The sequence below is a fragment of the Carcharodon carcharias genome, chromosome 27 (genome assembly GCF_017639515.1).
Source record: "Carcharodon carcharias isolate sCarCar2 chromosome 27, sCarCar2.pri, whole genome shotgun sequence".
NCBI classification, from domain to species: Eukaryota; Metazoa; Chordata; class Chondrichthyes; order Lamniformes; family Lamnidae; genus Carcharodon; species Carcharodon carcharias.
The window spans coordinates 12,392,533-12,413,656 of NC_054493.1; the positions used below are offsets into that span (position 1 = coordinate 12,392,533).

A 21,124-nucleotide genomic window follows, 5' to 3' on the forward strand; every position below is an offset into this window, starting at 1 on the left:
ACAGACGTCTCACCCTATGGACAGATTCTGAATAATGGTGGACGAGGCTACCCAGAATTCTCCGCGTGAGTGAATACGCCCTATCTCTATCAGAAGGGCTGTAACGCGCAGGCGCAGGAAGACACCGCCCCCGGAAGCCGCCTGCTTGCGCGGAGCATGCGCATTGCGGCTCCAGGCTGAGCGCAGTCTTGGTGAGAGCGAGCGCAGCTCGGAGTCTGAATGAGAGCGGCCGGGAGCGGGGGGAACAAGGATTCCTGTAGGAGCTGTTAATCCATTTCACACAGGCAGATACTTTTAATTTATGACGGGTTTATAGGAGTCAGTAGCAAGGCCATATTGCCAATCCCCTGTTGCCTGTTGAGAAATTGATGGTGGGTTTCGTTCTTGAACCGCTGCAGCCCGTGTGGTGTAGGGGCTTCCACAAAACAGGTAAGGATGGGATGAAGCATTTAAGTTATAAAGAGAGGTTGGATACACTTGGGTTGTTTTCGTTGGAGTAGAGAAGACTGAGGGGGACCTGATCGAGGTGTACAAGATTGAGGGGCATGGACAGGGTGGATAGGGAGCAGTTGTTCCCCTTGGTTGAAGGGTCAGTCACGAGGAGACATAAGTTCAGTGTGAGGGGCAGGAGGTTTGGGGGGATGTGAGGAAAAGCCATTCTACCCAGAGGGTGGTGACGGTCTGAAATGCGCTGCCTGGGAGGGTGGTGGAGGCGGGTTGCCTCACATCCTTTAAAAAGTACCTGGATGAGCACTGGCACATCATAACATTCAAGGCTATGGGCCAAGTGCTGGTAAATGGGATTAGGTAGGTAGGTCAGGTGTTTCTCACGTTTCGGTGCAGACTCGATGGGCCGAAGGGTCTCTTCTGCACCATGTGGTTCTGTGATTCTGTGACTGAGAGGATCTTCATCCAATGATGAAGCAACAGTGAATGTGTGTCCAAGTCTGTAACATTGACTTGCATTTATAACGGTGAGATGTGTCCAAGTCGATAACATTGAATTATATTTATAACAGTGATGTGTGTCCAAGTCTGTAACAATAACTTATGTTTATATAACACCTTTGATCTATGTTGTTTTATGGGAGCTTTACAAGTAACATCTGACACTGAGACATATAAGGAAATATTGGGGCAGATAATCAGGAGTTTGGTCAAAGAGGCAGGTTTGAAGGAGTGTCTTAAAACAGGAAAGGAAGGCAAAGAGATGGAGAGATTTCTGAAGGGTATTCCAGAGCTCATGGCTTGGCACGCCCAGTAACGCTGAAGTAATTCAAAATGGGGATGCTCAAGAGGCCAGAATTAGATGAGCGCGGAGATCTCAGAAAGTTGTGGGGCTGGAGGAGATGACAGAAGTAGGGAGGGGTGAGGTGTGGAGGAATTTGAAGACAAGGGTGAGAACTTTAAAGTTGAGGTGCTGATGAACCTGGAGGCTGTGTAGGTCAGCGAGCACAAGGGTAATGGGTGAATAAGACTTGGTATGAGGAAGGCCAAGGGCAGCAGAATCTGGATTATCTCAACTTACAGGAGGTTGGATATTGGGGCTGGCCAGGGGTGCAGTTAAAATAGAAATGAAAACAGAAACTGCTGCAAACATTCAGCAAGTCTGGCAGCATCTGTGTATTAGAATAGTCAAGGTTTGAGATGACAAAGGAATGGATGAGACTTTCAGAAGCAGATGAGCTGAGACTGGGGCAAAGCAGGTGAGGTTACTGAGGTGGAAATTGGAGGTCTTCTGTGGTCAGAACATCAGCTGGGGCTGAAATATGACACCAAGATTGTGACCAAACTTGTCCACCCTCAGATAGTTGCCAGGGAGAGGGATGGAGTCTGGCTACAGAACAGAGTTTGTAGTGGAGACTGAAGAGAATGGCGTCAGTCTTTCTTATATTTAATTGGAAGAAATTTCTGTTCATCCAATACTGGGTGTCGGACAAGTTAGGAGAGTTTGCAGCTTGGAGGGGAACTTACAGGCAATGGTGTTCGCATATACCTACTTCTCTGGTCCTTTGAGATGGTAGAGGTTAAGGGTTTGGAATGTTCTGTCAAGCGGTAGATGTATAAAATCCCTCTCCTTCACCCCCTGATTCTCCCACCTCTCACACTCCGTCTGTTCTCCCTTAGAAGCCAGAGTCCAGGTCCAGACCAGATTGCAGGATTCTATCTCTGAAGGACATTAATGAACCAGTTGGGTTTTTTGACAATCCAGCAATTTTCATGATCATTTTTTTTGACCAGATTCATTTAGTTCAATTTCACAGCCTGCCTTTGTGGTCAGAGCTGGGGTGAAATATGACACCAAGATGGTCACCAGTCTTGTCCAGCCTCAGACGTTTGTCAGGGTGTCAGTGGCTATGGAATAGAGTTTGTAGTGGGGACTGACGAGAATGGTTTCGGTCTTCCAAATGTTCAACTGGAGGAAATTTCTCTTTATCCAGAACTGGGTGACAGACAAGTTGGGACAGTTTCAACTTGGAGAGGAACATGCATTTGATGGTATAAAGACAGTGAATGTTGGAAAAACTCAGCAGGTCTGGCAGTATCTGTGGAGAGAGAAACAGAGTTAATGTTTCAAATCCATATGACTCTTCTAGCTCTGGAGAAGAGTCACATTGGACTCAAAATTAACTCTGTTTCTCTCTCCACAGATACTACCAGACCTGCTGAGTTTTCCCCACAATTTCTGTTTTTATGTCAGATTTCCAGCATGTGCAGTATTTTGCTTTTAAGCAGTTGATGGTGTTCACATACACCTACTTCTCTGGTCCTTCCACATAGTGCAGGTTGAGGGTTTGGAAGGTTCTGTCAAAATTTTGATCAAGTTGTGGATATATAAAATCCTTCTCCCTCGACCCTAATGCTCCCATATCTCACTTTCTGTTGCTTCTCCCTTAGAATCCAGAGCCCAGGTCCAGACCGAATGCATCAGTGAACCAATTGGGTTTTTTGACAATCCAGCAGTTTTCATGATCACTTTTTCCTAGTGCCGGCCCCACAAATTACCAGATTCATTCAGCTCAGTTGTACAACCTGCCTTTGTGTTTTTGTGGCTTCTCACAAACTCCTATTTTTCTGTTTTAAATCAATTTCACAGGGTATTAGAAGGGAACGAAGGCAGTCGGGAAATTCAAACCCAACATCACATCAGGATCTAACAGAATTGCTCAATTTATCGTAACCTGAATATTGTTGGATTTTGAACATGGAAGGAAAAAGCACCATTCACAGTTGGGAGAAACCGTACACGTGTTGTATGTGTGGACGAGGCTTCAACCGATCATCTGACCTATCGAGACACAAGCGCAGTCACACTGAGGAGAAACCGTGTAAATGTGGGGACTGTGGGAAAGGATTCAATTTTCCAGTTCAGCTGGAATCTCATCGGCGCAGTCACACTGGGGAGAAGCCGTTCACCTGCTCCGAGTGTGGGAAGGGATTCACTCTGTCATGCAACCTGTTGGCTCACCAGCGAGTTCACACTGATGAGAAACCTTTTAAATGCCCAGACTGCGGGAAATGCTATAAAAGTTCTGGGGAACTGATGCGCCATCAACGTATTCACACTGATGAGAGACCATTCAGGTGCTCTCGGTGCCATACTGGGTTCAGGCAATTATCTGACCTCACTGTACACCAGCGAATTCACACTGGGGAGAGGCCATTCACCTGCTCCCAGTGTGGGAAGGGATTCACTCAGTTAGCCAACCTGCTGACACACCAGCGCATTCACACTGGTGAGAGGCCATTCACCTGCTCCTTATGTGGAAAGGGATTCACCACATTATCTAACCAGCAGGAGCACCAGCGAGTTCACACTGGGGAGAGGCCATTCACCTGCAGCGTGTGTCAGAAAGGATTTGCTCATTCATCCACCCTCTTGAGACATCAGCAAGTTCACAAAGATGCATGAGAACACCACCATTTTGAAGTTCCCCTCCAAGCTACACACCATCCTGATTTGGAACTATATTGCCGTTCCTTCACTGTCACTGTGTCAAAATCCTGGAACCCTCTCCCTAACAGCACTGTGGACGTTCCCACGGACTGCAGTGGTTCAAGAAGGTGGCTCAGTACCATCTTCTCCAGGGGCAATTAGGGATGGGCAATAAATTCTGTTCTAGCCAGTGATGCCCACATCCCATGAATGAATAAATTTTAAAAAAACTGCAGTGATTGGATTTTGCTGTTAATCACATTTTAGGACTGACCTATGTTCATTGTCTATTTCTGCTGATGTTAATAAATTCCAGCCCTAAGTTAAATAAATCAGCTATGTTTTAAATACACAATATTTCAAGAATTTTTTAATGTGTCTAACACCATTTAGTTCCTTCTGAAGTGCTCTCCCTCTGCTCTGCCGCTTCCATCCTCACCTCCAACAAGTGCTCATGGTGGAGGAGTTCATGATCTTCTTTGTCATTAAGGTCGATACAATCTAATCAGTCGCCTTTGCTCCTTCCCTCCCTTCCCCTAACTCACTGGGCCAAATCCTCTAAAGTTCCCCTTTGCCCAAGCTCTGAACTCACATCTTTCTCTAGTTTCTCTCCTACCTTCCCTCATGCCCTCTCAGATCTCATCCCATCCATGAGACACACCTCCTGTTCCCTCAACCCTATTCCCACTAAAGTACTGACTGTACAACCTCTCCATGTTCACTGATATTGTTAATTGTTCCCTCTCTCCTTCAAATCTGTTGTCATTGCCCCCGCTCCCACTCAAGAGACAAACCTTTGACTCCATGTCCTTGCAAACTATCATCCCATCTCCCTTTCCTTTTCAAAGTCCATGAACATTTTGTTATTTCCCAAACCCTTGCCCATCTTTCCCAGAACTCCATGTTTGAATTCCTCCAATCAGGTTTCAGCACTGGCTATGGTACACAAACAACTCTTATCAAAGTCACAAATGACATCCTCTGTCACTGACCAGGGTAAAATTTTCCTTCTTGCCCTGTCTGCAGCCTCTGACACAGTTGATCACACCATCCTCCTCCATCACCTCTCCACTGTCATCCAGTTGGGTGGGATTGTACTCACTGGGTTCCATCCTTTTCTAATTGTAGCCAGAGAACCATTTGCAAAAGCTTCTCTTCCCTTTCCCAGGCCGTTACCTCTGGTGTCTCCTAATATCCATCCTTGGTCCTTCCTATTTCTCCTCCACACGCTGCCACCAGGTAACATAATCTGAAAACACTGCATTAGTTTCCAAATCTACACTGGCACCAGCTCTATCTCACCATCCCCTCTCTTAACTCTGCCACTGTTGGCCATTTATCAGACTGCTGATCTGACATCTAGTACTGGATTAGTAGAAATTTCCTCCAATTAAATATTGGGAAGATAACACAGTGGGCCAGAGCCCTCTTCTGCCCAGCCTTATCTAACAAGCAGCAGCTACACTGGCGATATTTATATTTAACTTGTTCACAACATTCATGATCTGGCCCTGCTCAAAGCATAACCACAAAGATATCTGTGCATTGTTCTGAGTTGAGCACAAGGCTCTGTCACTATCACACACAGATACCGTTTCCTTGGTTCACATCTCCAGGCAAAAACCAGCTCTTTACACATCCTCTTCCATTCTCAATCAACATCACAAAAACAGATTATCTGTTCATTATCAGAATGCTGTTTGTGGGATCTTGCTGTGTGCAATTTGCGAGCCATGTTTCCTACATTACAACAGTGTCGACACTTCAGAAGTACTTCATTGCCTGTAAAACACTTTGAGGTTGTGAACAGTGGAATAGAAATACAAGACTTTTACCATTCACAAGGATCAGAGCTGGGGCCTCAGCTGTTTACAATCAATGTTAATGACTGAGATGAAGAGATAGAGAATATAGCTGAAAAAAGAGACATGCTGTCAAAGCTTTATGCCTTGGACACATAAGGACATTTCACAAGAATACCAATCGTAAAAGGGACAACAATTTCTATGGGAAAATGGTGCTAATTGTTTAGAAAGTGGACTCTGATCGGAAGAGGCGTTCCCATGGAGAATGCACAAGGGAACAGTTAACTGCCAAACTTTTGTTTAAATTCAAACTAGGCAGATCATTCCCCAGGAATATAAAACAGTGAACATTATCCCGCAGACCCTAATATAAAACAGTGAACATTACTTCACCCAGTCCCGAATATAAAACAGTGAACATTATCCCCCACACCCGAATATAAAACAGTGAACATCATCCCCCAGACCCGAATATAAAAGAGTAAACATTATCCCTCAGACCTGAATATAAAATAGTGAACATTATTCCCGAGACCTGAATATGAAACAGTGAACAGACGAACATATGAGCAAGGAGCAGGAGTAGGCCATTCAGTCCTTCAAGCCTGCTGCGCCATTTAATAAGGTCATGGCTGATCTGATAGTAACCAGAAATCTGCGTCCCACCTACCACCTATCACCTATCACGCCCTTGCTTCTCAAGAATCTATCTACTTCTGCCCTAGAAATATTGAAAAACACAGCTTCCATCGCCTGTTAAGGAAGAGAGCCCCAAAGACTCACAGCGCTTGGAGTGAAAAAAATTCACCTCATCTCTGTTTCAAATGGGAGACACCTTATTTTTAAATAGTGACACCACAGTTCTAGATTTTCCCACAAGAAGAAACATCCTATCCACCTCAACCAAGTCAAGACCCCTGAGGATCTTATATGTTTCAATCAATTCGCCGCTTATTCTTCCAAATTCCAGCAGATACAAGCCTAGCCTGTCCAACCTTTCCTCATAAAATAACCCGCACATTCCAGGAATTAATCTAGTAAACCTTCTCTGAACTGCTTCCAACGCATTTACATCTTTCCTCAATTATGGTACCTATACTGTGCCCAGTACTCCAAATGTGGTCTCACCGGAACAATATCCCACAGACCTGAATATAAATCAATGAACATTATCCCCCAGACCCGAATATAAAACAATGAACATTATCCCCCAGACCCGAATATAAAACAGTGAACATTATCGCCCAGACCCGAATATAAAACAATGAACATTACACCCCAGACCTGAATATAAAACAGTGAACATTATCCCCCAGACCCAAATATAAAACGGTGAATATTATCCGCAGACCGAATATAAATCAGTGAACATTATCCCCTAGATCCAAATATAAAACAGTGAACATTATCCCCCAGACCCGAATATAAGACAGTGAACACTATCCCCCAGACCCGAATATAAAACAGTGAACATTATCCCCCATACCCGAATATAAAACAATGAACATCAACCCCCAGGCCCGAATATAAAAGTGAACATTATCCCTTAGACCCGAATATAAGACAGTGAACATTATCCCCCAGACCTGAGTATAAAACGGTGAATATTATCCGCAGACCAAATATAAATCAGTGAACATTATCCCCTAGATCCAAGTATAAAACAGTGAACATTATCCCCCAGACCCGAATATAAAACAGTGAACATTATCCCCCAGACCCGAATATAAAACAGTGAACATTATCCCCCAGACCCGAATATAAAACAGTGAACATTATACCCAGAACCGAATATAAAAGAGTGAACATTATCCCCCAGTCCCGAATATAAAACAGTGAACATTACCCCACCCAGTCCCGAATATAAAACAGCGAACATTATCCCCCAGACCCGAATATAAAACAGTGAATATTATCCTCCAGACCCGAATATAAAACAGTGAACATTACCCCACCCAATCCCGAATATAAAACAGTGAACATTATCCCCCAGACCCGAATATAAAACAGTGAACATTATCCCCCAGTCCCAAATATAAAACAGTGAACATGATCCCCCAAAACCGACTATAAAACAGTGAACATTAGCCCCCAGGCCCGAATATAAAACAGTGAACATTATCCCCCAGTTCCGAATATAAAACAGTGAACATTATCCTCCAGACCCGAATATAAAACAGTGAACATTATCCCCCAGACCCGAATATAAAACAGTAAACATTATCCGACCCAGACCCGAATATAACCATGAACATTATCCGACCCAGACCCGAATATAAAACAGTGAATATTATCCCCAGACCCGAATATAAAACAGTGAACATTATCCCCTAGATCCAAATAAAAAACAGTGAACATTATCCCACAGACCCGAATATAAAATAGTGAACATCATCCCCCACACCCGAATATAAAACAATGAACATTAACCCCCAGGCCTGAATATAAAACAGTGAACATTATCCCCTAGACCGGAATATAAGACAGTGAACATTATCCGCAGACCGAATATAAAACAGTGAACGTTATCCCCCAGACCCGAATATAAAACAGTGAACATTATCCCGCAGACCCAAATATAAAACAGTGAACATTATCCCGCAGACCCGAATATAAAACAGTGAACATTACCCCACCCAGTCCCGAATATAAAACAGCGAACATTATTCCCCAGACCCGAATATAAAACAGTGAACATTATCTCGCAGACCCTAATATAAAACAGTGAACATTGCTCCACCCAGTCCCGAATATAAAACAGTGAACATTATCCCCCACACCCGAATATAAAACAGTGAACATTATCCCCCAGACCCGAATATAAAACAGTGAACATCATCCCCCAGACCCGAATATAAAAGAGTGAACATTATCCCTCAGACCTGAATATAAAATAGTGAACATTATCCCCCAGACCCGAATATAAAACAGTGACCATTATCCCGCAGACCCGAATATAAAACAGTGACCATTATCCCCCAGACCCGAATATAAAACAGTGAACATTATCCTGCAGACCCGAATATAAAACAGTGAACATTACCCCACCCAGTCACAAATGTAAAACAGCGAACATTATCCCCCAGACCCGGATATAAAACAGTGAACATTATCCCCCAGACCCGAATATAAAACAGTGAACATTATCCCCCAGACCCGAATATAAAACAGTGAACATTACCCCACCCAGTCCCGAATATAAAACAGCGAACATTATCCCCCAGACCCGAATATAAAACACTGAACATTATCCTCCAGACCCGAACATAAAACAGTGAACATTACCCCACCCAATCCCGAATATAAAACAGTGAACATTATCCCCCAGTCCCAAATATAAAACAGTGAACATTATCCCCCAAAACCGACAATAAAACAGTGAACATTATCCCCCAGGCCCGAATATAAAACAGTGAACATTATCCCACAGTTCCGAATATAAAACAGTGAACATTATCCCCAGGCCCGAATATAAAACAGTGAAGATGATCCCCCAGGCCCGAATATAAAACAGTAAACATTATCCCCCAGACCCGAATATAAAACAGTGAACATTACCCCCCAGAACCAAATATAAAACACTGAACATTATCCTGAAGGCCCGAATATAAAACAGTGAACATTATCCCCCAGGCCCGAATATAAAACACTGAACATTATCCCGAAGGCCCGAATATAAAACAGTGAACATTATCCCCCAGTCCCAAATATAAAACAGTGAACATTATCCCCCAAAACCGACTATAAAACAGTGAACATTATCCCCCAGGCCCGAATATAAAACAGTGAACATTATCCCCCAGTTCTGAATATAAAACAGTGAACATTATCCCCAGGCCCGAATATAAAACAGTGAAGATGATCCCCCAGGCCCGAATATAAAACAGTAAACATTATCCCCCAGACCCGAATATAAAACAGTGAACATTACCCCCCAGAACCAAATATAAAACACTGAACATTATCCCGAAGGCCCGAATATAAAACAGTGAACATTAACCCCAGGCCCGAATATAAAACAGTGAACATTATCCCCCTGAGCTGAACATAAAACAGTGAACATTATCCCCCAGTCCCAAATATAAAACAGTGAACATTATCCCCCAAAACCGACTATAAAACAGTGAACATTATCCCCCAGGCCCGAATATAAAACAGCGAACATTATCCCACAGTTCTGAATATAAAAGAGTGAACATTATCCCCAGGCCCGAATATAAAACAGTGAAGATGATCCCCCAGGCCCGAATATAAAACAGTAAACATTATCCCCCAGACCCGAATATAAAACAGTGAACATTACCCCCCAGAACCAAATATAAAACACTGAACATTATCCCGAAGGCCCGAATATAAAACAGTGAACATTATCCCCCAGGCCCGAATATAAAACAGTGAACATTATCCCCCAGAACCGAATATAAAACAGTGAACATTATCCCCCAGGCCCGAATATAAAACAGTGAACATTATCCCCCAGTTCTGAATATAAAACAGTGAACATTATCCCCCAGAGCCGAATATAAAACAGTGAACATTATCCCCCAGAGCCGAACATAAAACAGTGAATATTATGCCCCGGGCATGAATATAAAACAGTGAACATTATACCCAGACCCGAATATAAAACAGTGAACATTATCCCCCAGACCCGAATATAAAACAGTGAACATTATCCCCCAGACCCGAATATAAAACAGTGAACATTGTCCCCCAGATGCGAATATAAAACAGTGAACATTGTCCCCCAGAACCGAATATAAAACAGTGAACATTATTCCCGAGACCTGAATATAAAACAGTGAACTTATCCCCCAGACCCGAATATAAAACAGTTAACATTATTCCCGAGACCTGAATATAAAACAGTGAACTTATCCCCCAGACCCGAATATCAAACAATGAACATTATCCCTCAGACCCAATATATAAAACAGTGAACATTATACCCAGACCCGAACATAAAACAGTGAACATTATCCCCAGATCCAAATATAAAACACTGAACATTATCCCCCAGACCCGAATATAAAACAGTGAATATTATCCCCCAGACCTGAATATAAAATGGTGAATATTATCCCCCATTCCCAAATATAAAACAATGAACAGATGAACATATGAGCAAGGAGCAGGAGTAGGCCATTCAGCCCTTCAAGCCTGCTGCACCATTTAATAAAATCATGGCTGATGTACCAGAAATCTACGTCCCACCTACAACCAATAACCTATCACCCTGTTGCTTCTCAAGAATCTATATACTTCTGCCTTAAAAATATTCAAAACACCTGCTTCCATTGCCTTTTCAGGAAGAGAGCTCCAAAGACTCATGGCGCTTGGAACAAAAAAATTTCCCCTCATCTCTGTTTCAAATGATAGACACTTTATTTTTAAATAGTGACACCCTAGTTATAGATTTTCCCACAAGAAGAAACATCGTCTGCACACCCACCATGTCAAGACCCCTGAGGATCTTATATGTTTCATTCAAGTTGCCTCTCATTCTTCCAAATTCCAGCAGATACAAGCCTAGCCTGTCCAACCTTTCCTCATGTGATAATCCGCCCATTCCAGGTATTAATCTGGTAAACCTTCTCTGAACTGCTTCCAATGCATTTACATCTTTCCTCAAATATGGTACCTATACTGTACCCAGTACTCCAAATGTGGCCTCACTAGAACATTATCCCACAGACCCGAATATAAAACAGTGAAAATTATCTCCCGATCCAAATACAAAACAGTGAATATTATCCCCCAGACCCGAATATAAAACAGTGAACATTATCCCCCAGACCCGAATATAAAAGAGTGAACATTATCCCCCAGGCCCGAATATAAAACAGTGAAGATGACCCCCCAGACCCGAATATAAAACAGTGAAGATGATCCCCCAGGCCCGAATATAAAACAGTGAACATTATCCCACCGACCCGAATATAAAACAGTGAACATTATCCCCTAGACCCGAATATAAAACAGTGAACATTATCCCCCAGACCCGAATATAAAACAGTGAACATTATCCCCCTGAGCTGAACATAAAACAGTGAACATTATCCCCCAGACCCGAATATAAAACAGTGAACATTATACCCAGAACCGAATATAAAACCGTGAACAATATCCCTCTACCCGAATGTAGAACAGTGAAGAATATCCCCCAGACCCAAGTATTAAACAGTGAACATTATTCCCCAGACCGGAATATAAAACAGTGAACATTATCCCCCAGACCTGAACATAAAACAGTGATCATTATCCCCAGACCCGAATATAAAACAGTGAACATTATCCCCCATTCCCAAATATAAAACAGTGAACATTATACCCAGAACCGAATATAAAACCGTGAACAATATCCCTCTACCCGAATGTAGAACAGTGAAGAATATCCCCCAGACCCAAATATTAAACAGTGAACATTATCCCCCAGACCCGAATACAAAACAGTGACCATTATCTGACCCAGACTCGAATATAACCATGAACATTATCCGACCCAGACCCGAATATAAAACAGTGAATATCATCCCCAGACCCGAATATAAAACAGTGAATATTATCCCCAGACCCGAATATAAAACAGTGAACATTATCCCCCAGACCCGAATATAAAACAGTGAACATTATCCCCTAGACCCAAATAAAAAACAGTGAACGTTCTATGTCTGCCCAGTTATTCCTTGATCTCAGCCTTTGAATTTTTGTGCATTGGTTCATCTTTTCCTACATGTCACAGTTATGTTGAAATGTTTGCTCAACGGGATTTCATCTGTTTAAAGCCACAGACAGGAAGGTCCAGTTTTCTCCTGTAGGTTGAGACAAATCAGCTTCCAAAATGCTGCAGTTTCAACCAATGAGCGAGATCCGGGCTCAGTCCCGCCCTTTATTCACTCCGATTGGTTTGAAGCCCAACCACTCTCCCCCATTCGATTGGTCCGCTGCTTCCGTCAATCACTACCACCCCCCACTTCGGACGTTTGGCATTGTGAGGTGGAGCATGTGCAGTGGGGATACGAAGCCGGTGTCAGGAGGTCGTGTGAAAATTCGCAGCGGGACAGAAACTGTCGGGTGACTGAGAGGGATGGATCCGGCTAGTGGTTTTGATAGGAGAGCTTCACAACACCTGGTGTAAGCCCCAACCCCCCAATAAAAAGCTCCTGATCCTGTGTTTATCCTTCTTCAGGAATAAGGCCTCGATTAACTGTCACCATTTTTATAGGGGGCCAATGCGGAACAGGGCGCATGCGTAACCGCCATTGTTGTAGGTTGTAGGGGGCAATCCAATCAATAGCCAATGAGCTTCCTGTTGATCGGCGCCCACTCTGCTGCAAGTCCAGCTGCAACACGCATTCAGATTGGTGGGAGGACCAGATGACCCCATCAGTCCTCCAGCTCCGCCCCTTTGCAATCAAAACAGTAAGTGCGGGAGGATTATAGAAATAGAAAAATGGTCAACCTCTGACTCTCCCACCAGCTCCCTGTCTGTTTCTGTCTGTATCTTTTTCTCTCTCCTCCCAGTTGGGTTTTTATGACAATCCAGCAGTTTTCATGGTCACTTTTTCCTCGTGCCGCCCCCACAAATTACCAGATTCATTCAGCTCAATTTCACAACCTGCCTTTGTGTTTTTGTGGGTTCTCTCTCACTCCCTTTTCTCTGTTTTAAATCAATTTCACAGAAGGGGAGGATTTGCACGTGGGAAACTGAAACCAAACATCACATCAGAGTCACTCAATTCATCAGGACCTGAAGATTATTGGCCTTCGAACATGGAAGCAAAAAGCACCGTTCAGACTGGGGCAAAACAATGTAAATGCGAGGACTGTGAGAAGAGATTCAATTACCCATCTGAGCTGGAAATTCATCGGCGCAGTCACACTGGGGAGAGACCTTTCACCTGCTCCATGTGTGGGAAGGGATTCACTAATTTCTCTTCCCTGCAGAAACACCAGCTGGCTCACGCTGACGAGAGACCTTTTAAATGCGCTGACTGTGGAAAGAGTTTTAAAAGCCTAAATGTACTAAGGATGCACCAGTGCATTCACACTGGGGGCAGGCCATTCAGTTGCTCACAGTGTGGGAAGAGGTTCAGGGTATCATCTGAGCTGTTGATGCACCAGTGAGTTCATACTGACAAGAGACCTTTCAAATGTGCAGACTGTGAGAAATGCTATAAAAGGTCAGAGGAACTGTGGCACCATCAACGTGTTCACACTGATGAGAGACCATTCAGATGTTCTCAATGTGGGACTGGGTTCAGGCGATCAGCTGATCTTATTCGACACCAGCGCATTCACATTGGGGAGAAGCCTTTCACCTGCTCTGAATGTGGGAAGGGATTCACTCAGTTATCCCATCGGCTAAGGTACCATCGAGTTCACACTGAAGAGACCTTTTAAATGTCCGGACTGTAGGAAGTGCTTTAAAAGTCCTGAGGAACTGCGGTCTATCAACGTGTTCATACTGACAAGAGACCATTCGGATGCTCTCACTGTGGGACTGGGTTCAAGCAACCAGGTGACCTCACTGTACACCAGCGCACTCAGACTGGGGAGAGGCCGTTCATCTGCTCTGAGTGTGAGAAGGGATTCACTTGTTTATCCAACCTTATGAGACATTGGCAAGTTCATTAATGACAGCAGGGGTTAGATTCTGCTGTTATTGCTGCTGTTAATCAAGTCCATGACTTATTGTGTTTATTCTGATAGCTGGGATTTATTCCTGAGGTCATTTACCCTTCCTGTTAGACTTAGCCTGTACCCCATACCATCTCTCATCCATGCATGAATAGACTATGATGTCTTCAAGCCTCTTTTAAAATTTAAATCCATTCATAAACTGTATTGAACTAAAGGTGAACAACAAACAGCTCACTGTCCAATCCTGCAGCTCTATGCTGACATGAGAAAGTCTTTTCTGTAACTCGAGGATGAGATTCAGTAAGCTGTGAATCACAAGTAGGCTTGTGTCATTTGAGAGACGGGCTGTTCAAAGCTGTTAACTTGTTAGATATTTAAGGAATTACTCTGAAAGAAAACTCACCAATTTATAACCTCAGAACCTGCTCCCTGCTGTAATTAATACTCAGCATCCATTCATGCTGATTTACAGTGAATCACTGAATATCCTGTGGAGTCTTTGTTCCTTGTTTTGTGAAATAGCTCTCCCCATTAGTGTTGAACTGCTGGGTAACTCTGATTACATTTAGACACGTCTAGAAAGGATCCATGTGCCCACATTTCACTGTGATTTGTAAACAATAAACAATGTTTATGACCTGACTTGTAGTCTGGTATCCAGGTGATTTGTGAAGAAAGATTTAATTCATTCACTCAGCAGCTTGAGAGGAACCAGACTGAGGTTTAATGAACATTAGAAATAGGAGTAGGAAGAGGCCATTCGGCCCTTTGAGCCTGCTCTGCTTTCAATATGATCATGACTGATCTTCTACCTCAGCTCCACTCCTCCAATATCCCTTAATTCTCTTCATATCCAAAACTCTATCGACCTGTGTCTTCAATATAACTGAGAACCACCACACCCTGGGGTGGAAAATTGCAAAGATTCACAACCCTCTGAGTGAGGAGATTCCTCCTCTTCTCAATTTTAAATGGTCAACCCTTATTCTGAGACTGTGCCCCCAACCCACCCTACCCGCCCCCTGGCCTTCTAGATTCCCCAGCCAGGGGAAACATTTTCTCAACATCTACCCTGGCAGGCCCCTTAAGAATTTTAAATTTCAATTAGATCACCGCTCATTCTTCTGAACTCCATTAAATATAGGCCTAGTCTGCTCAATCTCTCCTCATGGGACAATCTCCTCATCCCAGGAACCAGTCTGGTGAACATTTGTTTCACTCCCTCTAAGACAGGTAGGTAAGGAGACTAAACCCGCACACAGTACTCCAGATGAGGCCTCACCGATGCTCTTGTCTATTTGTAGGAAGACTTATTTACTCTTATGCTCCAATCCCTTTGCAATAAAATCTAACAGACCATTTGCCATTTGCTTGCTGTACCTGTGTGTTAACGTTCTGTGATTCATGTACAAGGACAGCCAGGTCTCTCTGAATGCAAATATTTCCCAGTCTCTCACCATTCAAAAAATATCCTGCTTTTATAATTTCTCTATCAAAATTGATAACTTCACACTTCACCACATTGTATTCCATCTTCCATATCCTTACCCACTCTCCCAATCTCTCTATCCCTCTGCAGACTCTGCGTCCTTGTCACCGTTTACCTTTCCAATTCGCTTTTTTCAGCAGCAATCTGGATACATTACACGCAGTCTCCTCATCTAAATCATTGATATCAATTGTGAATAGCTGAGGCTTAACTATTGATCCTTGTGGTACCCACAAGTTACAGGCTGTCAATCTGAAAATGTCCCTTTTATTCCTATTCTCTGTTTTTTGCCCATTAATTAACTCTCAGTCCGTGCTAGAATATTACCCCAATCACCTGAGACTTGATTTTGTGTAATGATCTCTTGTGTGGCACCTTATCAAATGTTTTTGAAAATCCAAATACACAACGTGCACTGATTTCCTCGATATCCACCTCGTCCATTACACCCACAAAAATCTCTAAACAAACGTGATTTCCCTTTCATAAATCTGTACTGACTGTTTAATCAGTTAATGATTTTCTAAGTGTCCTGTTACCACATCTAATAATAGGCTCTAGTATTTTTCCAATTACTGATGTAAGACTAATTGGTCTGTAGTTCCCCATTTTCTCTCTTCCTCCTTTTTGAATAGTGAGGTTATGTTTGCTACCTTCCATTCCTTGGGAACTGTTCTAAAATCCAAGGAATTCTGGAAGATCAAATCCAATGTATCCACCATGTCATGATTCCTGTGGAGATCAACAAACCAAAAGAACCAAATTTACCAAACGACCCCAACAAGAAAACCATTGAACAAGATTTCACTTTTGATGCCTTTTACTTTAACAATCAAACCAAAATCAACATAAATTAAACATGAATTAACAGGCACATTGCAGTCACTATTAACTAAAAATTACATATTAAATAGCAAATGCAACAAAGGGAGATCTGCATTTTTCAGAAGTCCACCCAGCAGATATGGCACCAATTTCAGCCACAAACTCCATCAAAACTCTGAAAGTCCTCCAGGTAGAATTCCAGTTCCTTTTCTTTCAGGATTAAGGCATCAATTCCATATTTCACTCCTAGGAGCAGTTTGTTTCTTGAAGGTGAGATTATTATTAAAATGACTACACGTACTGTGTCCACCCAGGGATCTCTCTGGACTATCCAGCACCTCACAGTTGGGATCATGTGTCTAGGAAGAGGAGGCTGTTGTCCAGTATTTCCAAACCAATTCTCTATTTAAGTGATAGATTATCTCTAATTCCAGGCACTTTCATTTTGTTAAAGTCTCTTGTGTGGAACTTTATCATATGCCTTCTGGAAGTCAATATAAGTAACATCCATTGACATTCCCTTACCTACTACAATAGTGACCTCCTCAAAAATACAGCACAGTTAGACATGAATTAGCCTTTTACAAATACATGCTGTCTCTCTCTGATCAGTTCATATTTCTCAAAGTGATAATGGGGTGAATGATTCAGACTGCACAAACCCCCTGAATCTCTCCTATTTGTTGCAGACAGAAGATGCAGAGTTAACCTCTCTTTCTGTTTGTTTCTTTCTCTTTGTCCTTCTATCTTTCTCCCTGGGTCTCTTTGTGTCTCTGTCTCTTCTCTCCCGTCCTTCTGCCCTTTGCTTTGAAACAATTTCTGTCTCTTTTTTGTCTCTCATTCTGACTGCATTAATCTCTCTATCTTTCTCCCTTGCATTTTGTCACACTCATTCAATCTTTCTGTTTCACTGTCTCTCGCTCTCTTTCTATGACTGTATTGCACACTCCATTTGTATCTACCCCTCTGTTTCTCACCCTGTCTGTCTCTGACCCTCTGTCTGTATGTCTCTGATCCTCTGTTTGTCTCAGTCTATGTCTGTTTCTCCTTCCCTCACCATCCATCTGACTCTCACTCTTTGTCTGTCTCTCACCCTTTGTCTGCCTCTCACCCTCTGTCCGTTTCTCACTCTCTTGACTCTCACCCTCTGTCTGTCTCTCACTCTCTGCCTCATTTCCTATCTCACTGACATTGATTCTCCATTTCAGACACAGAGTCTCTGCCACTCCAAGATGAACCGAGATGAGCCCAGAGCTATGACCTCACATTGAACACAATTGGACCAATGTCCCCAGTCATTTCCAGTCAAAGTCGGTGACACTGACAGTGAATAAGAACAACGTTAATCAGAGTGAAAGGAAATCAGACTCATCCTGGTGTGACCAAAGGAGATTTACCAGGATGTTGCCTGGGCTGGAGAGTTTTAGTAGAGAGGAGAGATTGGATAGACTAGGGTTATTTTCCCTGGAGCAGATGAGATTGAGGGGGAACATGATTGAGATGTATAAAATTATGAGGGGGATAGATAGGGTAGACAAGAAGGAACTTTACCCTTGGTGGAGGGATCAATAACCAGGGGGCACAGATTTATGGTAAGGGGCAGGAGGTTTAGCAGGGATGTGAGGAAGAATTTTTTCACCCAGAGGGTGGTGGGAATCTGGAACTCACTGCCTGAAAGGGTGGTCAAGGCAGAAACCCTCATAACATTTAAGAAGTATTTGGATGTGCACTTGCGATTCCATGGCATACAAGGCTATGGGCCTAGTGTTGGAAAATGGGATTAGAATAGTTAGGTACTTGTTTGACCTGCGCAGACTTGATGAGCCTTTATCTGTGCTGTAGATACTGGTACTGACTCAGAGCCCCACCGATCTTCTCTTCCTGTGATATCACTACCTCCTTACTATGAGTGTTGAGAAACAGCTGACTTGTGTGCAGCAGCAATTTTGATTTATCCAGATATGTAAACTTTGCCACAATATAAATCCCAATTTAATTTCAAACCTGGGAATGAAATGATTTGAATGAATTGCCTCCAGGTTTAGCTGTGTGTTTGGATTCTTGGCACCTAGGAAGAGGTGATGGTGTAGAGCTATTGTCGCTGGACAACTCTGGATCTGTGATGGCAGATGGTGGAATTTGAATTCAATAAAACTCTGGAATTAAAAGTCTCATGTTGACCCTGAAACCATTGTTAATTGTTGTAAAAAACCCATCTGGTTCACTAACATCCTAAAGGGAAGGAAATCTGCTGTCCTTACCTGGTCTGGCCTACTTGTGATTCCAAACCCACAGCAATGTGGTTGACTCTTAAATGCCATTCAGTCATATCAAGCTGTGACAAAGTGACAAAAAAGTAATGAAAGCAGATGGATCACCCGACATCAACCTCGGCACCGGAAGTGACAATGGAAATCTCAGCCGTGTCGGTCGCCGTTCTTTTACTGTCGCTGGGTCAAAATCCTGGAACTCTCTCCCTAACAGCACTGTGGGTGTACCTACACCACATGGACTGCAGCGGTTCAAGAAGGCAGCTCACCACCACCTTCTCAAGGGCAACTAGGGGTGGGCAATAAATGCTGGCCCAGCCAGTGAAGCCCATATCCCTTGAATTAATTTAAAAAAACTTCAGAAAATCTCATTGAACTCCAGATTCCTGTTCAATACTTTTACTGATTTAAATTTAAACCAGGTTTACAGACGTGATGCTCTTTTCACACATCAAAGGTGAGAGCAATGCTATGGGACACACACTAAGTCCAGTAGCTGAAAGTGATTAACAGACTGGGTTTTGTGTTCAGTGATCCCAGGAGTGTTACTGACACCTTCCCTGGATCCCAAAGTTAGGGGAGCCACCCCGGAAGGTCTGGGGAGCTGGGACTTGTCCATGAGAGTAACTGAAGGTGTGAGAACTGAAATAATCTAGAATTAGAAAGGAGAAAAGACCCAAAATGAAACAATCAGTAACAGGACATCAAGTATTCTCCTCTTATCCTGGAGAAATTAAAGGCTCAACAAAGTGTGTGTCTGAAACAACATTAATTCATTTGACAGATATCAAAATATTGGAACTCCAGCCAGTTATAGGGGTTATTAGCACCAGCAGAAACAAACACCAACTATCAGAATGATCGTGGTTCAGTCCTGGATGTGATGAACAGCAGCAATAACAGCAGGATCCAACCCCTGCAGTCACTGGTGAAGTTGGTGTCTCAGCTGGTGGGATGATGAAGTAAATCCCTTCCCACACATCGAGCAGGTGAGCGGCCTCTCCCCAGTGTGAGTGCATTGGTGTTTCAACAGGTCACTTTGCTTTTATAGCTCTTCTCACAGTCAGAACATTTAAAAGGTCTCTGATCACTGTGAACAAGTTGATGTTCAATGAGGTTGCATAAGTGAAGGAATCCCTTCCCACACTCAGTGCAGGTGAACAGCCTCTCCCCAGTGTGAACTCACTGGTGTCTCAGCAAATCCATTTTGCTTTTGAAGTTCTTCTCACAGTCAGAACAGTTAAAAGGTCTCTGATCAGTGTAAACAAGTTGATGTTTTGTAAGATGTGCTGACTGAGCGAATCCTTTCCCACACAAAGAGCAGGTGAATGGCCTCTCTCCAGTGTGACTGTGTCGATGAAATTCCAGCTGGGATGGTGTATTGAATCCCTTCCCACAGTCCCCACATTTCCACGGTTTCTCCATGGTGCTGCCGTCTTTGTGTCTCTCTGGGTTGGACAATCAGTTGAAGCCTTGTCCACACACAGAACACATGTATGGTTTCTCCCCACTGTGAACGGTGTGATGTTTTATCAGGTTGTGTAACTGGTTAAAGCTCTTTCCATAGTCAGCGCACTGGAACACTCTCAGTGTCTGTCTCAGTGCTTTTCCAATCACACTATAAAAGGAATTTAAATAGAATTACACAGAATATTCAGTGCAGAAACAGGTCATTCTGTCCAACTGGTCCATGCCAGTGTTTATGCTCCACGTGAGCCTCTCACCTCTCTCTATCAGCATATCATTCTATTCCTTTCCCTCTTGTGTCTGCACCTTCTTCTTAACTGCATTCACGTTGTTTTACCTCAATTTCTCCCTGCGGCAGCAAGTTTCACACATTCTGGACAAAGACTTTGAATTTAAATTGTACTTTCTTGGGTGGCCGATGAGCACTGCTGCCACTTTTCTGCATTTCCTGCAGAGGCTGAATCATTGCTGATGAGAAAACGCTGAGTTCTGTAGTTGTACTCCTGTTTTGTCATCTCTGGAAATCAGGTGTATGAGGAAAATGAGCTCAGCATTCTCAGCTCCCATAATAAAGCTGATACCTTGTGAAGGAACTTCAGACAAGTGCAGTGGATCACAAACAACTATTGTATGAATCATTGTCTGGCTATGCTGCTGTAAAACACCCCTGGATGTTAATGACGCTATG

The 21,124-nt window shown here is 43.2% G+C and overlaps 2 protein-coding genes across 2 annotated transcripts; both read left to right on the forward strand.

Moving 5' to 3' along the window:
- The first annotated feature begins 215 nt into the window (after positions 1-215).
- Positions 216-4,001, forward strand: LOC121270434 (zinc finger protein 239-like). The gene is made up of 2 exons (XM_041175767.1): positions 216-429; positions 3,098-4,001. The coding sequence occupies exon 2, from the start codon at positions 3,206-3,208 to the stop codon at positions 3,911-3,913; it is 708 nt and encodes a 235-aa protein (XP_041031701.1). The 5' UTR covers positions 216-429; positions 3,098-3,205; the 3' UTR covers positions 3,914-4,001.
- An 8,658-nt stretch (positions 4,002-12,659) lies between these two features.
- Positions 12,660-14,590, forward strand: LOC121270444 (gastrula zinc finger protein XlCGF49.1-like). The gene is made up of 2 exons (XM_041175778.1): positions 12,660-12,876; positions 13,425-14,590. Exons 1-2 carry the CDS (start codon positions 12,830-12,832, stop codon positions 13,867-13,869), a joined length of 492 nt encoding a protein of 163 aa, XP_041031712.1. The 5' UTR covers positions 12,660-12,829; the 3' UTR covers positions 13,870-14,590.
- The last annotated feature ends 6,534 nt before the right edge of the window (positions 14,591-21,124 follow it).

Excerpts from the sequence above, each read along its gene's own strand:
- LOC121270434 (XM_041175767.1), top strand. The coding sequence starts at position 3,206 with ATGGAAGGAAAAAGCACCATTCACAGTTGGGAGAAACCGTACACGTGT.
- LOC121270444 (XM_041175778.1), top strand. The coding sequence starts at position 12,830 with ATGGATCCGGCTAGTGGTTTTGATAGGAGAGCTTCACAACACCTGGT. Across the intron at positions 12,877-13,424 it reads AGAGCTTCACAACACCTGGT|AAGGGGAGGATTTGCACGTG; the intron begins GTAAGCCCCAAC and ends TCAATTTCACAG.